Below are 21,587 nucleotides of genomic sequence, written 5' to 3'. Positions count from 1 at the left end.
AAGTGAATTGGGCAGGTTGGGAGAGAACTGTGTGTGACGCCAATCTATATTGTATAATTATATATTCCATGCGCTAAACATGACTTTGGTTTCTATCACAAAACAACGGCTGCTCATTAAATTTAGCAATTGTGTAAACGCACATCACAGCCAGACATTACCACTGCCCACATGAAAGTGGACACTGACCAGTAAGGGAGATAGTTTACATTCCCCAGCCTTGATACATTTCACAGGGGCCCATCGGAATGCTTGTTTTACCAAGTAGGGTAATGAGGTGCTAGATATACTATCCCGACAGACACAGCACAGATAAGTGCCAGACAAGCCTGCAAGGTGCATGCATAATAATCAGGTTTGCATTTGTACATTTGTTTTTCTGCTATGTTCTGAAATCTAACTGGGTAATTATCAAACTGTAAAATAAGCTAAACATAGCTAGGCTTTCTGCAGTCATTTATTACCTGGGGAAAAGCTGTAATTAATGTAGTAATACGCATTAAAAGCTATGTTTCATGGTGTATTGCAGGAGTAATCAACGTGAGGCTCTCCAGCTGCTGTGAAACTACACATCCCAGCATTCCCTTCCACACTTTTGCTGTTAGAAGACGCTAAAACTGTGGCAGGGCATGCTGTGATGTCTAGTTCCACAGCAGGTGGAGTGTTAGATGTTTTCTACCCCTGCTGTATAGTCTACATATCTTTACCAGACATTATTATATTATAAGGGATTACCACCACCACTTTATGGTTTGTGCATACCCTTGTAACTTTGTGCTTTTTGCTTTTCAGTCATTTACAGAACTGGGCAAAGTTGGATTTTCCTTATTTTCAGGGTTACAACAGCTCTGCATTAGATTCTACAAGAAACTGTATCCAGAGAACAATTGTTCTGTATTCCAGGGCATAAGAAGACTGCCTGATTGCATAAATACATTGTTGAAAGACACAGGCAAGCATGTTAGAACAATGGTGTTGTATCAAGTTATGGAAATAAGGCAAGAAATCAGAAATTTGGTAAAGCCCCTTTAGGTAGTCATTAAAGAATTCTGTTTATTAGGGGCCCATTTATCAAGAATCACATACTGCAGTGCGATATGAGCACGATATTACCAGCCACGATCACATTGCAGTATGCAGTTACACCGCAGGAACGCAGTAAATAGCGCACGCAGGCACAGGGCCCTGAAAGACATCAGCAGTCTCGTCATCCGGAATGGGTATGTAACAACGGCAGTCGGGATGCCTCCTGTCAAAAATACAGACAACGGTACCCCGCCGGGTTGGGTAAGTATACCTACCCTCCCCCCCTTCTCCTACTAATCCCTCCAACCCCACACCCCAACTCTCCCCGTTAATGTCTAAACCTAAGTCTCTCCTCTTCGTGCCTAACCTCCCCCCCCAAAACTAATCCCACTATGCTACCTAAACCTAGCAGTCTGCTCTCCGCCCCCCCCCCCCCCTGCTAACAGCGAAGATACCCCTGGTTTGCCTCGTTCAGGCTGGCATCTGTCTGTATACTGATGCCTATCTTAAGTCCCATGTCGGGCTTCCACCATCGGGATTCAGACCAGCGGGCATGCCGTCCGCTAACTACATCCCCTTCATTCCTCTATCTGGACTCCAGCGCATGCACAGTCAGACCGCTGGGGAGGGTTCCTCTGGAACCCTCTCCCGCTAACTTTTGCAAAGTGTAGCCCATAGCAGCACCACGCCATCTTCAGACTGCGTTAGCAGCTGGGGCCTTGATGCTTTCCATCAGGGCCGGATCAAGGCTTGTGGGGGCCCCAGGGCAACAGAGTTGTGGGGGCCCCTTCAAGACACATGAAGCCCCCCACCCCCCCCCCTCCATGCCACTCAGCCTCCCACTCCTCCGCTCCCCAAGCCACAAAGCCTACCTACCCTTCCCCGAAGCCATACGGAGCCTACATACTCCCCTCACGTTGAATCCAGCAGAACTGCTCACTAGTCCCCTCATCAGCGCCACGGACGTCATGTGACGCTGATGAGGGGACTCTGGAGCTGCTCTGCGCTGTATGCAGCAGCACTGACTGCGCTGCTGCTGTCAGGACACAGAGCCACAGAAGACGAGCCCCCGTCTGGGAATAGGTGCCACTGGACACCTGTTCTTGGCAGGGTCACATCCACCCTGTGTGGGGGCCCTGGGGCACCCGCACCTGTTACCCCTCCTTAATCCAGCCCTGCATTCCAGAGCTTTGTAAATCTGGCAGCTCCGCAATCCTCAAACCTATGGGGACTGCATGGTACATTTAGGGGATACATACTTGGAGGTGTCCCCTGAAACACCATGCCACAAAAATTGGCCCCTCTGCTATTAAAAGGTGTTAAAACAATGTGTAAGATGTTGGGTCCTGTTTAATCAAAAGCCTCAGCCATTTTTGTGGGGAGATGCCTCAAACCTTCTTTAAAAAAAAAAAAAAAAAAAGGTTTGAGAAGTTGCCCATAGCAACCAGATACTAGCTGCCATTTTTATTTTTTTTTTTAAACTGCACTAAATAAATGATAGCTAGTAGCAGATTGGTTGTTTCAGGCAACACTTACCTGTCCACTATAGAAGGTCTGATATAAACCCCCTTAACTGGACACTGAATCAGCATCGCTTGCTACATTAAAAGTGACAGTGACAGGAGGAAGAAGGGCTATTGTTGAGCGAGATCACAGGGCAACAGTACTATCCTGGAAGAGATTAGGATATGAGCAGACGGCTGTATTATGGCACCAAGTACACTAAAGGCCATGCCACAGTGACTATGGTGACAGCCCCTGGGGTATACCCAGGCCTCGACACTAATTCATTCCAGTGGTTCTCAAACTCGGTCCTCAGGACCCCAACCAGGTCACGTTTTCCAGGTCACCCAGCAGGTGCACAGGTGTAGTCATTACTCACTGACATTTAAAAGATCCACTGGTGGAGCCAATTTCACTTGTGATTCTGGGGATCTACTAAGCCTTGGAGAAAGTGGATGAGATCAGGTACCAACCAATCAGCTCTTGTCATTTTTCAAACAGCCTGTAAAGTGACAGTTAGGAACTGATTGGTTTGTACCTTACGTCCATCCACTTTCGCTCTAAGGCGTAAGACGCACATCCACCAGGCGATATTAATGTGCGATTGCACGATTAAGACATCGTAATCGAGCAATCGCTCATTAATCGTGCACTATACTGTTGGAAGCGACCAGCAATGCGCGCTCCCGCTGGTCGTTTCTGGCAACTATTGCCCAAACATGCCGGTCAATCTGCCGATAGACAGTTTGGCCATGTTCGGGGATGATGGAGGGTGCCTAAACTGAACGACTAATCGTTCAGTGTAGGCACTGCAGGGGATGGGAACGACTACTATTACGATGTTGTAATTGTACTGTCTTTCCCTAGTCGCCTAGTGGATGTGCGGCTTTAGTACATAGACCCCTCTGTGAGGCGACCTGGAAAACTTGCACTGTTTGGAGTCCCGAGGACAGAGTGAGAATCTAATTTATTCCATCTGATGTACGGAGATTGTTAAAATCAACAGGACAGCGGTAATGGTGTCAGATTTTTCTTCAGATTTGAACGATAACTATTTTAAAAATCGTTCAATCGCTCATATCTGAAGGAAAATCTGACATGACATGTTTGTCAGATGAACGATGCGCATTCCCCTTTGTCAGATAACGATATCTGACATCTGATGTGTTTGCAGTCATATTTGGACGATTCCATTCATTTTAATGCCGTCAAAAATCGTTCATAGTTCAAATCGTTGGTCAAATCATTCATCTGACAAATGTGAGCGTGTGTATGCACCTGTGTTCAATCATGGATATCCTTAAAACCTGGGCTGTTAGGATGCCTTCAGGACTGACTTTGGGAACTACTGCTCTACAGTACGATACAATACCCCTTTCAGACAGTGCAAAAGCCGGGCTTTTGTACACGAACCCGCATCAAACCGGGTTTCTGCTATAAGTGACTGCAAACGACCCAGGTTAATAAACCAGTATATTTCCTGGTCATTGGTCTGAAAGGGGGTTCTCAGCTACAGCCCATTTTCCCCAGCAGTGTCCTGTTCTATTTTAGGTTTACATTAAAAAAAAAAACTAAACTTGCACATTAACTTGCCTGGACTTTGTAGCAGACTGGTTTCCCAGGTCACACTGCCAAGGTTTGCAGTCAGAGCAAGGTGCCCTACATGCATATAGGAGACAAGCTCCTTGCGTGACTCTGCAGACTCCCAGCATGACAACCCCCTATAGTAACCATCTACACTGGCCACTGATTGATGGCCCTTCCCCAGGCACTTACATACCACGTGCAGCACATTGTACCAATATGACACTAACCAGACAGGCAGGAAGCGTGGTGGGTGCAGAGCTGTTTGTGCAGAATAAAACAAGGCAGCAGCTAGCTTGGAAAGCAATTTCAAACTTTTATTTACAACCGTCACAGTGACAAAAGTTGTTTGGAAAAAAAAAAAAAAAAAGCTAGCTTCTCCCTGAGCCTCAAAAATTACAGAAATATATATATACTATTATACAACAATTTACTTGAGTGCTTTTGTTCGCAGACATTAGTAACAACTGGAAATATACAATACTCATAACAAGAAACGACAACTGCAGAGTAGGTTCCTCCACCGGGGCTGACCTCTGCTCCAAAGGGTCCGGTGGAAACTCACCGATTATCGGACACGGGAGCAAGGAGATCGGTGGCCTCCTCAGTGGAATCTCACTACATTTCTAATCAAACAGACCACAAGTTCATTGGGGTTGACAGAGCATGGCTGTTGTACTAAACAGTTGTCTATTTAACACCGCTGCAGGCCAGGACGAGACAGGTGTACAATGCTACAGCCTGGAGACCAATCGGCTGGTGACAGACGGAAGATTCGGCCACGATCCAAAAATAAAGACTGTTTCCATTAATTTTTTTTTTTTTTTTTTTTAAACATGTGCCACTTGCAAGACACACGAGGGGAAGCGTAACATTTTGCATCGACGGTCCAAAGCAGAGAAATTATTGCTATATATTCATGAGGAAAAACCAAAGCAGACCTACAGGAACGAAGCATCTAATGTGTTTTCACGCAATCTTTCCTCTATGTCCGCCAGCATTTTTATACTGAGGTATTTTCAATTCAATGGATAGGAAGCTATGCTAAAGGAGGCTTGAAAGACAATGTCAATAGCTGGTTGTGTGCAGGGGAACAGAAGGTGGGTGGTGGGATGACTGTCTGGGAGGGGGGGGGGTTTGTGTAGATAATGTGGGATCCTGCTGAAAGAAACGGATGTATATTTTTAGCGCCGTCATTTAATAGATTCATCCATCACAGCCTGAGAAACCATGAATAGGGTTCTTTCTGAGGATAGAATGGCCTTGAGGAAATGGGTGACAGAACATGGAAAATATGCTCTGATGTTAAAATACACCGAATGTACCTCCAGCACAATGTAGAACAATTGGACACATCTGCAATGTAGAATGCAAAAGTAGCTTTTTAAAAGTGCAGTTCGACGTACATCAATTTACTCCCATACAAATTGTCCTCGTTACCCACAAACTTTTTTTTTTGGCAAATGTCTCGATTCAAACAATGGTATTCTAACTAAATCAAACACAGAACTTCTTGTCACTATAGCAAATGTCCATTGCATGTCCACGTTTGTGATCGGCACACGTGCAATGCCCACGGCACAAGGTTCCACATCCTGGGGTAATGGGTGATGTTGTGGGCACATTTGGTGTCGTTGAGTGGTGCACAAGATGTCTACATCAGGGGAGGAAGCTCAGTATTTCATTATTATTTCTGTTAAATAGCAGAGAATCCTAAACACTTGTCAAAGAGGTCTACTTTTGGAGTGGAGCCCTACAACGCTTTCGGTCAAGGAACAATTGAATTGACAGTTCATAGGACAGGACACAAATACTGCAACACTACAATAGTGCTTCCTTGTGCATGGATGAACACTGGCATCAACGAGGAGACTGGATTTCACTTTTGATCCAAGCACAAATGGCTTACGACTTTGTTTGATGGTGTGGAGCCCGGCTGCACAGCCAGACCATCAGAAGATCACTTTGGTGGGCATAGATGAAAGACAATAATTAGCAAATTTGGATTCTGTTCACTAGACAGAATGGATGAACATTCACGCAGAGAGATGACTGGTTGAACCTTCATTCTTGCAGAAAGCAGATTCCATACTACTGGTTGAGTCCGTCTGTTAAAGAATTCCTTCTTTGGTTGCCTCGATCTACCAAAGATTACTGCTGTGTCTAGCCCTGGAGAAAGACCTCAAATAGTATTTTTCGTTGAAGAAAATGAAAAAAAAGCAAACTTCTTTGAGACTTCATGCTCAATCACATCAAAGGCTGGTTGCACAAGAAAAAAAAAATTGGTAAAATCTCACTGGTGCATCTTTGAATTTGTCATCGGTAACAAAAAAAAATTCCTTCCTAACCGTTTTACAGTCGAGCCATTAGTGGGCCTTTCATCTTACAACTAACAAAGGTTACATTGTATCCAGCTACACCATTACTGCTCCTTGTTGTCTTTGTTTGTTGTGTCGCAGTTCGATTCTTTCTCCTCTGCCACCAGGAACTCTTCTGGAGGCCATCTCAGCTCCCCGCTCTCCACGTCTCCCTCTGTGGGCTCCACAACAATGGAGGGTAGTCTGTCCTTCAGCTTGCAGCATCGTTCAAAGTCTGAAGGATCTGGGAAGATCTGAAGAGAAGACAAAAATGGGTCAGTTCTCAAAATGTCAATCAATACACAGATGCACTCACACCTGTCCTCAGGCCTCACACAGGGAAGGTTTTGAGGTAAAACTGATTCCGGTTTATTCCCAATGTCATTTATAAAAAAAAAAAAACACCACTACATGTAATCCGGTTATATTATTCTCCATTTGAGAACCTCAATCTTAAGAGAATTTGAAGCTGACCAATGACCAGAAAACCATGTTACCGGTAAAACTGTCAGACTAAGCCGCAGCAGAGGAAATACCTAGCCAATTGGTTTCCATCACCAAAATGATTTTCAGAGGTTGGCTTATGCAAAAGGTCAAAGTACATAGTTGAAAATACCATATTTTTACAATATCCAAAAGAGTCTGTAGACAATATTCTATGTGTAGACAGGATGTTGTCAGAACCCCAGCTGACAGGATGCAGACTGTCAAAATACCGGGGCCATAAAACCAATGTTAAGTATCGAAGGTTAGGTTTAGGCACTAGGGTGAATGTTAGGTTGAGGATGCGGGGAGGTTAGGTTTAGATACTAGAGAGGGAGGGGTAGGGGTCAGTGTTCGGTTACTTACTGTACCTAAGGCTGATTCTGACTGTTGGGATGCCGCTGTCCGTATTCTGACTGGTGGCAACCTGACCGCCGGGATCCCATACCAAACCCGTGTGGATGCGTTTTAAGTAAGGGTGAACGGTTCTTGCCAATTTGGCTGTAAGACCCTACACAAAATCTATTAAACAGATTCTAAAACCATTTGATTTTCCTTCCTTTTATAGAAGCTTTGTCACAAGAACTTCTCGAAGCTTAATTTAAACCTGTGGCTGCAGGAAGAGCGTAGATCTACAGATTTGCAAGCGGCTCTAGTGAAGGAGGCATTTAAAATAAATGTTAATTGGACTTCCTTTCCCCCCCCCCCCATCAACCCAGCCCCCCACAGAAATGGGCAACAGTTAGGGCAAAGGGACTCATTTATCAACGAGTTTCAACATGCACAAGCTTTAAAACTCATTGTGTAGGATAATGGTGCTCCAGCCAATCAGCTCCCAGCTGTCATCTGTTTGAAAAGTGACAGTTGGGAGCGGATGGGCTTGAGCACAATTTATCATACGCAGCGAGTTTTAAAACTTGTTGCGTGTGATAAAACTCATTGGATAAATAGTTTGGCTGTGCAAACATTGCTGCTCTTCAAGAAAGCTAATCCTTAACTCTCGTTGACACGGTTGAATTTCTGAAGCACACACCCACAACATCTTCACAGCAGGCAGAGAAATATGGGCGGCACAGGGATTACTGATCCCCAAGACAGTTGACCACCCCGAACTGCGGCTAAAACTCAAATGCTTAAGGTTATATCTAGACACGAGTTTTGTTCTTGCCCAGGTGGAGCCGCGGTTCAGTGTGACAGAAGCAGTTGTGGGATCCACGATCCCGGTGACAGCTGAGCTCTGCATCTAACGTGGCTTTTAATCTTCACATTTCCATATCATACTATGTAGACTTAGAGGGGTATTCAATATGAAAGGTTAACTTCCCTGGAGAAGTTAAAGTTTCATATCGGAGTTTTTTTCTGCGTAAAGGTATGGTGCGCGCTCCCGCTTATCCCCGTATTCAATATCAAATTAACGAAAACGGGAAACTCCGAAGTTGGATTTGCGTAAAGTTACGAATTTTTCCTTAAAATAATTGTAAGACCCCCTAAAGTTGTAAAAACATGGGGGAACACTATGGGTACCCCCGTTTTAGCCTTTAATTGAAAGTCGGGGCTTTAAATAGCCGCAGCAGGTGTTTTTTTCCCGACATTGAAGTGATGCAGAAGAGCACTTAGGTTATTCTTTGTTTTTTTAAGTGGTCCCATCAAATTTGGGGTACATGAAAATGGGTACTAGCATATTTTGATGTCCCTAAAGTTTTTTAAAATTCTGCATTTGTGCACCTGCCGCTATAATTCTATTCTAGAAAACACCTGCCGCATACTTGCAGAATAGCCCTGAACCTATTTCCCTATTGTTTAACAATTTTTTCCCATTTTGTTTTTGCACCCCAATTTTTAAATTAATTTTTTGGGGTGTCCCTATTTTTTTTTTAAACTTTTTTTGACAGTTCTTTTTTAAATGTCAATCTCAGGGGTGCAGGCTATTTTTTTTAAGCCTGCACCCCTAAACCCCAATTCTGCACTTTTTTCCCGACACCTATTCAATGGTGAAAAGTTATCACAGATTTTTATCAAAGACTTTTCAAAACTGCGATAAGTCTTTGAAATTGAATACGGTGTAAAACTAAAACAAGTGATATTAATGCAAAAACGTTAAAAAGTGCGATATTAACGCAAAAAATGATGTTATCGCACCCATATTGAATACCACTATTAATCTATTGTCACACATTGCGCCTCCAACTTGGCAGGCTGACACCACCTCCAGTGGCACAGATCGGGTCAAGCATTTTTTCAACCACAAAACTGAAGAAAAAAAATAAAAAAGGAAGTTTTGCGAATCATTTAAAGGATAGAGAATCTTTTATGGACTGTCGGTTAAACGTAGAAAAAAAAAAAAAGTATGTTGCAAACCAAATCGCCCTATCCTGCATCTGTTGGTTAGGTAGACATGACAAGTACTTTATGCATGATCGCCTCCATCTCTTGGGTGGGCTTATGCAGTCCTCCATCAACACCAAGCACACCCCTCCCCCCACGTCCCTTTCAATCAACTGAATGCAAAAGGCTGCTATTCCCACTTCACTAACAAGCTGGTGGGGTGTAAGGCATAGACCAGAGGTAAGCAGACCAGCCACAGTTTTAGCACGTTCTAACAGCAAAATCATGAAAATGCATGTTGGGATGTGTAGTTCCACAGCAGTTGCCGCAGGATGCCAGGATAGCATAGACCAAAGGTTACATTCATCTGGCTACATAATATCGAAGTAACTGCTAAAGTGCATCTAACTGGTACCTTCTGGATCAGAGTATCTAGCCAGCATTAAATATAATCATGATTAGATTTGCAAAGCAGACCCTTACTCATCCTTTAGGCCCCTGGCCATTGGTACACAGAGACTGCCCTACAGGCAGATTTATTTCTCATTTTTTTGTGGCAAAACATTAAGTTTATGATTGCATCCTGCGGATTAAGGGCCAGGGCTCATCAAAAGGAGATTACACAGCATCAACCAGCGGACAGAAAATTAAACAATCCTGCTTCATGGTCAAAACCATGGGGAGTGGCCAAATATTAATGTTCAGGGTTTGTACTTCTGTTTGCTCAGAAATTGTTCTACTCCATGTCCTAATTACAAGAATAGAAAAAAAAAAGTCAACATGTTGCTCAATGGTAGAGACTAGATGAAAGAGTAGCTTGGACATTTAGGGGCCTACTCACTTATTCATGAATGATTTTTTTGCTCAGAACTTGACCTGTTTGAGTTATCACCGACTACTATCCAAATTGAATGGAAGAGGCTCTAGGCCAACAATTGGCAAAGCGCACGAGAAGCAGTTTTAGAACTACAAGTCCTAGCATGCTCTGACAGTATTACATGGGGTGTAGCATAGCCAAAAAAGGTCAATGTTCCCAACATTGAATATTTATGAATATAATGGCTTTTGTTAAATCATCACAGAACATTTTTTAACTTGCCCTAGAGTGACCTATACATTTTGCCGATCGGTTTACGGCACGTCTGTGTAGTGTTCATAAATAAACCAGAGTACTTTTGAGAACTTATTCAAACAAAAATAAATTGGTGCTTTTTGGTCTGGAATGATTTCTGGAGTCACTGTCTAGAAGTATTGGAAATAATGGTTTTCTATGGCAACCTGGGAGCTTGACTCCATCTAAATCCATGGACGATATTTCAGTTACCAGATGATAAAGCAGCACACTGCAGTTCTGAATTTTTGTTTTGTGTAACTGAATTCACAGGAATCTTAAAGGGTTCCTTAATCTTGTAACCTACAGTATTACATAACCCCCTATGTGTTTACAAAGTGCTTCAACTTCAAGTCTTACCAGAAATTTCACGTCCGGTCAACCGAACTGATTAAGCAAAAGGACATTAAGATTAGGAGCACAGTCGTCAAGTCACTAAGAAACACTACACTGCTTTCATATTAACATAAGTGCTTTAGCGATTGAATCCACGTGAATTAAAAGACCTGGCTCAGTCCACCATATGGCCTTCTCCCCGGTGTGTCGGAAACAGGTGCACTTTGAGCTATTATACAGAGATCTAAGATGCATTAACAATTTCCTGCCTTAATCGAAGGAAGGAAACAAGCTGAAGGAAGCTCATCGTTGTGGTTCAGCGCTCGTCGGTTCCCTCTTTAGCAAGGGGAAAGGAAGAAGGCCGTAGATGAGTGGTTGGAATATACAGCATTACAGGAACAGATATTGAACAATTCACCGGTAATACCATGTATACCAAGGAGAGCAGGTCTAGAGAATACAGAAGGGAACAGCTGGTGGATCAAATTAGAATAACTGTTTAAAACTCTGGGGAAGAAATGTCCTTGCGCTGAGGAAAAAGGTATAAACTGCATATTCATGGGGCACAATTTCAGGAAGACAATTTCGGTATCTACAGCTGGCCAGAAACTTTTTTAAGTGCCTAATGCAAGCCAAAACTTTCCACTAGGGTTGAATAGCTTCTCAATAAACTATTCGATACAATACGGGTGGAATGGAAAAAAAAAAAAATGTGAGAAGCCAGTTGGCAGCGTGTAAAAACTCAGCCGTTCCTCATTCAGTGGAATAGAAACCTGTACTGGCATGCTCAATTTGGTACTAAGGGGTCTATTTACTAAGCAGTGTTAGGAGACAGAGTGAAAAGTGATAAGGTGCCAGCCAATCAGCTCCCAACTGTCATTTTTCAAACAGCCTGTGAGATGACAGTTGGAAGCTGATTGGCTGGCACCTTATCACTTTTCACTCTGTCTCCTAACACTACTTAGTAAATAGACCCCTAAGAATCTTATAACTGACCAAAACGAACATGCAACTATTGTATTTGAGCCTTGGGAGTTTAATTTACTAAGCATTGCATTCTACAACCCTGCGCTTCTGATTGGGTTTGTTTGTGCGTAAAAAATGTAAAAAGGGCAACATTTTAACTAGCTGTGCTTTGTACATAAAAGCATTGCCCTTTTAAATTTTGGGCAGAAACATAATTAGAAGTGCAAACCATACTCTTCGTAAATAAAGCCTTTGGAGTGGATCAAAATGTGAGATTTACATTCACACGAATTTAGTGACTTGGGATGTTTAAGGACAATAGAATTTAGGATTTTGGATAGAAGATAGGCTGTGGAGCTAACCAGCCTTTGACTGGGCTTCCAGGGAATCGGGAAATTCCCCGGCGGGCCCCCACTATGTTGTAGCCACGCCCCTTTCTGTGAGGGGGTGTGGCTTAGTGGGACAAAATTGCGAATAGGGGGCATGCTGCCGGATTGACAATGGAGCGGGAGCTCCACTACTCCAGATTAGACCCCTAGGGCCTGCCAATTTAGCCGCCTGAAGCCCCACGGGAGGCCAAAGCTCCGCCTACTCGCAGGTAAACGAAGTTACCACCATTTACCCCTCAGTCCTCCATCAAAGGATACTGCACTGGGCAGTAAAATTATGTGGAGCTGCACAGGCTAAGCTGCCCAGTGCCTATAGAATATGGACAGTCATGGGACATACCGAGCAGAGGAATACCACAGGTCAGTGTAAAATCTGGTGCTGCTCTGCCTGCAGGGGGGGGTAAAAAAAAAATTATATATATAGCGAGTCTTTGCGACAACTGCAGCCCCAATTTACATAAGTGTTCACAGCTCCATAGAGCTAGCAAAATTATGCATATCCGGGCTCAAAGCGGGCCGCCAGGGGTGCAAGATACCGTGCCATCGCCGGTGTTTTAAAGCTGTGACATGCACTTATATTGTATTTATTGTTATTATGTATATCTATTTAGAACATATGCTGATAAATATTGATTTGTATTATAATTGTGTTGATAGGGTTACATTCAGTATTCTGAATACAGGGGTGCTGGCGGTATGTATGCCAACGCCGGAACCCCGACACTTGTCTGAATCCTGGCACTGACATCCCAAAGATAAGTAGCGGGGTTAGGGACTAGGGGAAGGGATAGGTTGCGGGGAGGGGGAGGTTAGGTTTAGGCACTAGGGGGGTGTGGGTGGAGTATTAGGGTACTGACCGACAAGTTTTTATCCTAACCTAAGAATATTTAGGGACATATCAATGATCAGGTTTTAGACCTGATTGAAATCTATTATCATTGCTATTCATGGTAATAAGAAATTATTTATCACCTGAATGATACTTAATACTTGCAGGTATTCTACGAAAGTGGGCGCTTTCGGGGGATATGCCACAAATATGATAATTAGGCCCCTTAACTGATTGTTTTTTTTTCCCTACAAAACTGTTCAGTAGTGGTCGGGTTTTTCTACTATTCAATAAAGTTTAAAATGTATTTTTAATATATATATAAAAATTGTATTGCAACTCCCCCTTCCCCCAGTGTCAGTGGACAGATCACACACCGCATTAGCAGTAAAAAAGGGTGCCTTGAGCACTAAGTTTGGGAAACCCTGACCTTGGGAATCTTGCTTGATGCCTCTGGTTCTTGTGGCCTTGACCATGTTGGGCCAGCCCCTGTTGGCTCTGACAACAATAGTCTGTATAACAGACACCAAAAACTAGATTGGTTCTAAGAAAGAGTTTTTGATTCAACGACACAAAGGGTAACTCCATATTGCAAAGGGTTAAGTCAACACTGCAGAGGAACCAAACCAGATACTTGTGTGAGCATGACCAGTGACCCAACAGCCATAGGGACAGGAAAGTTAATTTGTATGCGATAGGTGCAAACCGTACTTTCAGAGCAGGAGCGTTAGGACTAAGGAACAGGAGCCTTTTGCCTCAACCGACCAGAGAAGCCACGAATTGGTTGTACTTTATTGGTCTACATTCCCCTTTAAGAAACTGCAGCACGGAGAAGATTTATTAAACAAATCTGAAGAAGCAGCTGGTGAGTGTGCAGGATTCTTCGAAATCTGCTTAGCCCTGGGCCTTTCACGCACCAGCAAGTGATTCTCATTAACATGGGCAATGAATGTAAAAAATAAAAAAAATGCAATTTCATTCATAATAACCGAATGGTTTCTAGAAAGACTGCAGCGCAGATCTAGCAGTCACCTGCCATTATCGCACTTTATTGGTGCAAAAAGAACCACGACATTAAATGCCACAGAGCGTTTGTTATCTTCATCTGCAGTATAAGAGTGTGCTTAGAAAGGATGGTTTTCTGTATGTGGAGAACAGGCACAAAGTAAACAGTCACTCATCTGAGATAATAGCGCAAGTCAGTGTCCTCACCGCTTATTAGTAAAATAGCATCATCCTCAACCACCTCTGTCCTCTTCTATCTCTCCGTAATGCAGCTGCAAGCCTGAGATTTTTTTATGCAACCCTGCCAATACTTCACTAGCCCCTCCAAACTTTTCACCCTCACCTAGTGAACTCCTGCCTCCATGACTTCTCATAAGCTGCCCCTGTCTATGGAACGGTCTCCCTGTCTCTATCGTGCAATCCCCCAGCCTCCATTCCTTTAAACCCCCCTCAAAACTCACTGGGCTCAATTCAATACGAACTGAAAAGCGCCGAGAAGGCGCTCCCGGCGTTATTCAATTTAGCTCAGTTATGTCAAAGAATGCCCGTTCTCGCACCTTAAACATGGTGTTTAGTCACGAGAACCGGCATTCTCCAACCTCAGTGCCCGGCGCGATACAGTTTTCTGCCCTTAGTGTGGCGGAAACAGCATCGTGCCAGCAGTTCTGGGATTACTGCTCGCACCCCAGGAGGTGTGATACTACAAATCCTTCAGTCGGGCTTAACAGCGCGCTGAATTGAATAGCTCCGGGAGCTCCTTCCTGGCGCTATTCAGTCCACATTGAATTGAGTCCACTAAGGCCTATCAGATGATACGATCCCTTCCAGTCCCCCACTACCGTACCCACTTTACGCCTCACCTACTGGCTCTACTCCTTCCATTAGAAGGCAAGCTCACAAGCAGGGCCCTCGTTTCATTCGCCCTCGATTATATTTAACGTACCAATATGTACAATGCTCTGTCCGGCGCTACAGAACTTTGTAGAGTGAGAATATAAAACATTAACCATGATACTAGGTGCTGTGATGCAGTAACCAAAGCATCAAGTCAGGTTATATTAACTGCCAACTATGCAACCCCGTGCCCATTTGGGCAAAACAATGGTGCGCCAACCAGCTGCCTAAATATCAGGACAATCCTAGGCACATCTACAGACATTGGAGGAAGCGATTTTGCAAGCATCCTGTTAGGTCACAGATAATATTCTGGAAGCATTGTTTCCTAGTGACCAAGACAACCAGGAGTCTACACGCTACATCACATCAGGTAGGTACATTTCTACTTGTCACTCAAATACGACTGTATAAAAGGCATTTTGAAATGTTTCTTGTTAGAGGGAGAGAGATAAAGTACCAACAAATCAGCTCCTAGCTGTCATTTTACAGGCGGTGTTTGTAAAATGACAATTAGGAGCCGATTGGTTGGTACTTTGTCTCTCCAAGGTTTGATACATCTCCCCCCAGAATCACATGACTTGTCCATAGTTCTCCAAGTCATTAATTCCAGACTTCCCCCGCCTAGCAAAGGTCGACAGAAGGATTGTGCATTTGCCCTTACGACAGCACCAGCAGCCTGCACTGCTGGTAAGACTAGCACCCGCTCCACCTTTCACTACACGGCACAGCCCTGCCTGTGTATCTGCACATAAACATGCAGTTTTATAAGCGGATTCACAAGGTATGTAGTCAGGCTGCCTTACAGCCCTATAAAACAAAAAACACATTGTGCACACTCAATTTAGAGTTTATTATGGGAAGGTTTAAGTCAGCTGTTCTGAATTTAGGCTCCACATAAATACAACTCAACATATGGAATTGTACTGTGCGCCACAGTACCCATCTCCCTCTGCTGTCAGTGCAAAACCAACCAAGAATCAGGAGCGTGCTGGTCTTTAATTTAAGAAAAGCAGAAAAATGCAGCTTTCGTCAGCCAGTCATGCTACCGGGCGCAGAGCTCCGTGCCGCAGAGACAAGGGCACGCTTTTACAGCCTTATCTGCACGGTCCCATTTTGCCAGTGTCAATATCTACAAAGGCATAGTCGGAGCCTGCAACGTACCTGATAAGAATCTTTGCGAGGGCTTAAGCCAATCTCATCCATGGGTTGGGTGTTCATTATTACCTCAGTCATTTCAGCTGATCGCAAGTAATCAGTGCTGCAAGGAAAAGAAAGGGCATTAATATACTGTTAATCCGCACAAGGCTTTTATAAACCCACAAAATGAAATATTTAGGGCAGAGGATCCCAAACGAGGCCATCAAGGCACCCCAGCAATTCATGTTTTGGAGATATCAGTTGATGAGCAGAGGTGGTTGAATCAAATTGACTAATGGGGCCCATCTATCAGCGATGGATTGCCGCGATCCCACGCTGAAACCCGGCATCGTGGGATCTCAGAAATCCAACACTTTGGATTTTCCCGATTTGACGACCCCGATCAAAAAATGATCGCGATCGTCAGATCAGGGACAAATGAGCATGTAATATTCAGCGATCCTGCAACGGAACGCTGACCATCGATGTTGGCCGGCGTATCCACCCGGCAGATCGGCATTTCCGATCGCGTTGCAGGATCGCGGAAATACCGGTCAGATTAAGGTTCTAATTAAATATCCTGTGGTCAAGCATAAATATCCTTAAAACCTGAACTGTTAGGGTGCCATGAGGACAGAGTTTGGGAACCTCTGATTTAGCATAGAACAGTTTCCTAAAACTGAAATCCCCCAAAACATTTCAGAGATGAACTTTGTTACTTTGTACAGTCTAATGCTGGCCATAAACTAGTACGACCAGCATAAGATGCGATTCATCGTACGTTTTCCCTTGAACTCCCTGGCAGTCCCGGACGTCCGATTTGGTGCTTGTTTGACACGATGTACATACGATCTGACGTACAATCACTCGACCCTATACGACTGGTCATGACACGATCGATCGTGTGCCTCACCAAAAACATGCGATCATAATAGATTTAAAGGACAACGCTCGGGCAGTCTGACATGATACATTGCATGCGCAAATACACGGCACGATCTGCATACGATTACGATGGATAATGTGGGCTGCACGTCTGATCATAAGTTACGACAGAACAGCGGCGGGAACACGCATGGGATCGTATTCCTACCTATATACTACACGATTTCCACACAACGCATCGTACGATGAGTCTAAAATCGTGCAATCTGCCCGAAATCGAGCGAGTGTATGGCCAGCATAAGACAATTCCACTACCCAAAAAGACATATGAACCAGGAAAGTGATGATGAGTATGAGGGTGAAAAACAATAAAATAAAGCAGTATGTCAGTTTCAGGAGCCAGTGAGAAATCTAGAACCTGCTACTATTAAATGTATACAGGAATTACCCCAAGAGTGCTGACAGTGGTAAGTAAAGACGGTCATCATTTGTGTAGCTCTGTGTATTTAGAGACCTAAGAGCTGGTGCCCAAATTTACATTCCAATGGCTGCAAGACTGATTTTGCAATTTTCCTTTTGGAAAACCTGCAAACCTAAATTTGCACGGACCTCGCTAAAAGATAGGCTTTAAGGCTGAATACGCAACCACATTGGCTGTATGATCAGTGTCTCAGCCAGAGGAAAGGTTTACAGCAGAGGTTCTCAACCCCCAAGATTTCCCAACAATTCATGTTTTCTGGACTTCTGTCTGTGGAAGCAGGTGGGATAATTACTGACCCAGCTATTTGAGATGAACTCACCTGTCCATGATTAAAGAAATCCACAAAACATGACCTGTTGGGATACCCGAGGATTGTTGTCCAGAACACCTGGTTTATAGACTGCAATCCAATTGGAACCTCTGACTATTTTGCTTTTCTGCTGTACTATGTAGACTATTTGGAAGATTGCTAGGAGTGTATTTATGCTCTCGTTCAGTGGGACGCATCCACTTTGCTGATGTGTTTTGTAGTGATGTGAGAAAGGATTGTAAACATTCACCTTTCAGATAAATGACAAAAGGTGCATTCCTTAACCCAGTGGTTTCCAAACTTGGTACTCAAAGTACCTGAACAGTCCAGGTTTTAATGATAGCTATGCTTGAGCACAGGAGACTTAATTAGTATCTCATTCATTTTGATATAACCATCTGTGCTAAGCCATGAATGTCCTTAAAACCTGGACCGTTCGGGTGCCTTGAGGACAGTTTGGGAACCACTGCGTTAAACCTGGTCCTCATGGTCACTTATAGACAGGCATGCTATAGAGAGAACAGAACCATGTTAATTAATTTCTCCCCTACTAAGTACACTTATAACATGATAGCTGCTTTTTCAAGTTTGTTGTTGAAGCCAATTGACGGTTATTAAGGCAGAGGCGAGCAAAGCTGAAACTTTGGCTGACTAGTCACTTAAGACATTTTGCCATCCAGTTAGTTTCTGCATGACCTGGACCTCAGTGATCCAAGCAGCTCCTGGGTCAGAACTAAACTTAAGGAACTAACCCAATTGTCCTGATTTTCGCCACTATAATGCTGAACACTGAATTTTCCCCCAAACCAGAAAAAAGGTGCTCTTAGATTACAGATTATTATAACAAGTAAACAAACATGGGGCAACTTATCGCCTTGACAAGCTTTACGTCACAGACAGCAAAACCTTATTTTCAATGACGATTAATCAGTTTTTCCTACACAGTGACTGCATACTGTTACCACAGCTAAACACTTGTCAGTTTGAAGAATGGATTCCAAGGTGAAAGGACTAAATTTACTGTCGCATGCACAAGAATCTGTAAATAGGGACGCACACCTTCAGTAAACAACTATTTCAACTATTCATGAAAGCCTGTAAAAGGGCTATTTGGAAAACATACCAAGCCTTAATCAGTCAGGTTAGCGTGTGACATAAAACACAGCCATGCACAATGGAAAGTTATATACATAAACTGTTCTATACATAGGAAAAAACAGTCCCACGAACACTGACGATTTCTCTTCAATGGAGTTTGAAGAGGGTATTTTACAGACTGAATTTCAGAGTGTACAGCATCCTTTGAGCAATAGGGGCTTAAAAATGTGTTAGTACTAAACGTACTGGAATGTGGAAGGAACAGCGAGCTCAGCTATACATAAAAAAGACCAAGACATGAGATGTGAGGCCAAGGAAGATTTGGGCAGATGCTTACACGAGACCTGTGCTGGAAGTTACTCACTAGACTAAGAATAGAGCTACTCAATGAATTTGGCCCATCAATGTGAATCATCATGTCTGAGCGGGGATGAGGAGATTGGCAGAGTCTGGCACAGGGGATTGTCATTCATGCTATACTAAGCTGACAATCCATGACATCAGCTACCTATAACCAATGCAAATCCACAGAAAGCCACCATCACAGGCTCATCCTCACCCCAGCACACCGAGCCCAATGACAGGACACATACGCACAGCTCAGCACAATAAGGCTAAACATACTACATTACAATAACAGTGGGGAGACAGGCAGCCAGCCCTGCAGAGCATCTATATACAAGCACCATGCCTGCATATATTGTTTAATGCTTTGGAAACAAAGGCAACAGACAGCTCTAGCTCTCTCCCATTAAGCAGACAAAGCTCAGTGTCTCAGATCCAGTTACACAAGGGATTTCACATTAAACATGCAGAACACAAGATCAATTGGACAATTAATCTATCAACACAAGACTTTTGTGCAGGCTCCAGCAATGGATAAATTACACTAGCTCATGGAAAAACACAGTATAATGCCACAAGCGACTGCACACTACCTTCCTGTACCCAGAGTCTCTGCCACACAGCACCCAGCCACCTACTTAGTAAATTATGCTCCAGAAATAAATGCAAATATTTAACAGCTTCTGGACCTCTAATGATCAATACAGTTTCCCTTCCCTACACATTTACAGGACCCTAAAATGACAAACCTTCTGCAGAGCCTGGTTACAGTGCCCCAATACCTCTATCACCTGGCTGTGTGGTCATTACTGTACAGCACATACAGCTAGTCTCCTCACCCCATCACTCATCACCCAGGAAGGAAGACAGGCAACTTCCAGTTACCAAAAAATAAAAGCAGAAATGAACAAATGTGCAATAGAAAGTATGAAGGGGGGCTGGGAACAAGGGACAGTGCCAAAGTCCTTTCACCCATCACAGGCTGTCCAGCTGTGCCCCAACATAACTGGCACCATGGTTGGCACCTAGGACCTAAACTGCTGCCAGACCCACCCGCAGCACAGCCTGCCAGTATGAAGTTTAGCTGCCAGGATGTCTGCAGTACATGGCTGGGAGGGGGTGAACAAAACCGGTACCCCTCTCCATACATACACAAGGCACTCTGTACCCCTGTCCATACATACACAGGGCACCCAGGCTGTACCCCTCTCCATACACAGGGCACTCTGTACCCCTCTCCATACACAAGGCACTCTGTACCCCTCTCCATATATACACAGGACACTGTACCCCTCTCCATATATACACAGGGCACCCAGGCTGTACCCCTCTCCATATATACACAGGACACTCTGTACCCCTCTCCATACATACACAGGGCACCCAGGCTGTACCCCCTCTCCATACATACACAGGGAACCCAGGCTGTACCCCCTCTCCATACATACAGGGCACTCTGTACCCCCTCTCCGTACATACAGGGAACTCTGTACCCCCTCTCCGTACATACACAGGGCACTCTGTACCCCCTCTCCGTACATACACAGGGCACTCTGTACCCCCTCTCCGTACATACACAGGGCACTCTGTACCCCCTCTCCGTACATACACAGGGCACTCTGTACCCCCTCTCCGTACATACACAGGGCACTCTGTACCCCCTTTCCGTACATACACAGGGCACTCTGTACCCCCTCTCCGTACATACACAGGGCACTCTGTACCCCCTCTCCGTACATACACAGGGCACTCTGTACCCCCTCTCCGTACATACACAGGGCACTCTGTACCCCTCTACTTACGTGTACAGGGCACCATGTACCCCCGTCCTTTAATACATAGGACACTGTGCCCCTCTCCTTGTACGCACAGGAATAAATCAGAGAAAAACTGAGCCACTTACCAGGGAATGGGGTAAAATACAGACATGAAGTCCTAAGAGGCTGGGGGGAATGTCCTGCTTTAAAGAGATAAGACACAAAAGGGTCCTATTCACAGGAGAGTCCACGTTATAAAAAGCCGAGAGCCAGCACAGACCACACAGCTCCCTCCGGGATAACTACAGCACTCTGCACCGGTAAGAACGGGCTGCGCTGCCTTATATAACATAGGGGGGCGGGTCTGTCCCGGGGCTACGCCCCTTAGTGCTGACGTCAAAAAAAGCATGAATGGTCTCTGCTTGCAGCTCATCCCCTGGATACAATGTATCAGTCAGTGAGAGTGCAGCACTGCATTCATGCTTAGATCTCAATGCTCAGCCCCTGTGTGTCTCTCCTTCCCCTACACTACAGTCTCTTTCTGCTTCAGCTATGTCACAAGGTCTTTATAAAGTCACCAGTCTTTTGTTGCCCCCACTCTTAACATCCCCCACCCCAGTGACATGGGGAGGTAGTGTCACCTTCATTTATAAGGAGCTATATATAGCTCTCTGAGTCTTCACACTCACACCCACGTCACAAAGCAGCGATTTCTGATTTTCTTTTTCTTTGTTGTGACAGTTTTTATTCTCTTAAGATATAT

The 21,587-nt window shown here is 44.3% G+C and overlaps 1 protein-coding gene across 1 annotated transcript; it reads right to left on the bottom strand.

Moving 5' to 3' along the window:
* Positions 1–4,409: 4,409 nt before the first annotated feature.
* On the bottom strand, positions 4,410–21,133 carry LBH (LBH regulator of Wnt signaling pathway). Its single transcript, XM_088467989.1, has 3 exons — positions 20,971–21,133; positions 15,973–16,069; positions 4,410–6,724 (listed from the first exon to the last, which is right to left on the bottom strand). Exons 1-3 carry the CDS (start codon positions 20,994–20,996, stop codon positions 6,536–6,538), a joined length of 312 nt encoding a protein of 103 aa, XP_088324115.1. The 5' UTR covers positions 20,997–21,133; the 3' UTR covers positions 4,410–6,535.
* Between the last annotated feature and the right edge of the window lie 454 nt (positions 21,134–21,587).

Source organism: Taudactylus pleione, unplaced genomic scaffold (assembly GCF_031769625.1).
Source record: "Taudactylus pleione unplaced genomic scaffold, aTauple2 ptg000079l, whole genome shotgun sequence".
Lineage (NCBI taxonomy): Eukaryota > Metazoa > Chordata > Amphibia > Anura > Myobatrachidae > Taudactylus > Taudactylus pleione.
This window is presented reverse-complemented; position numbering and strand designations above follow the sequence as displayed.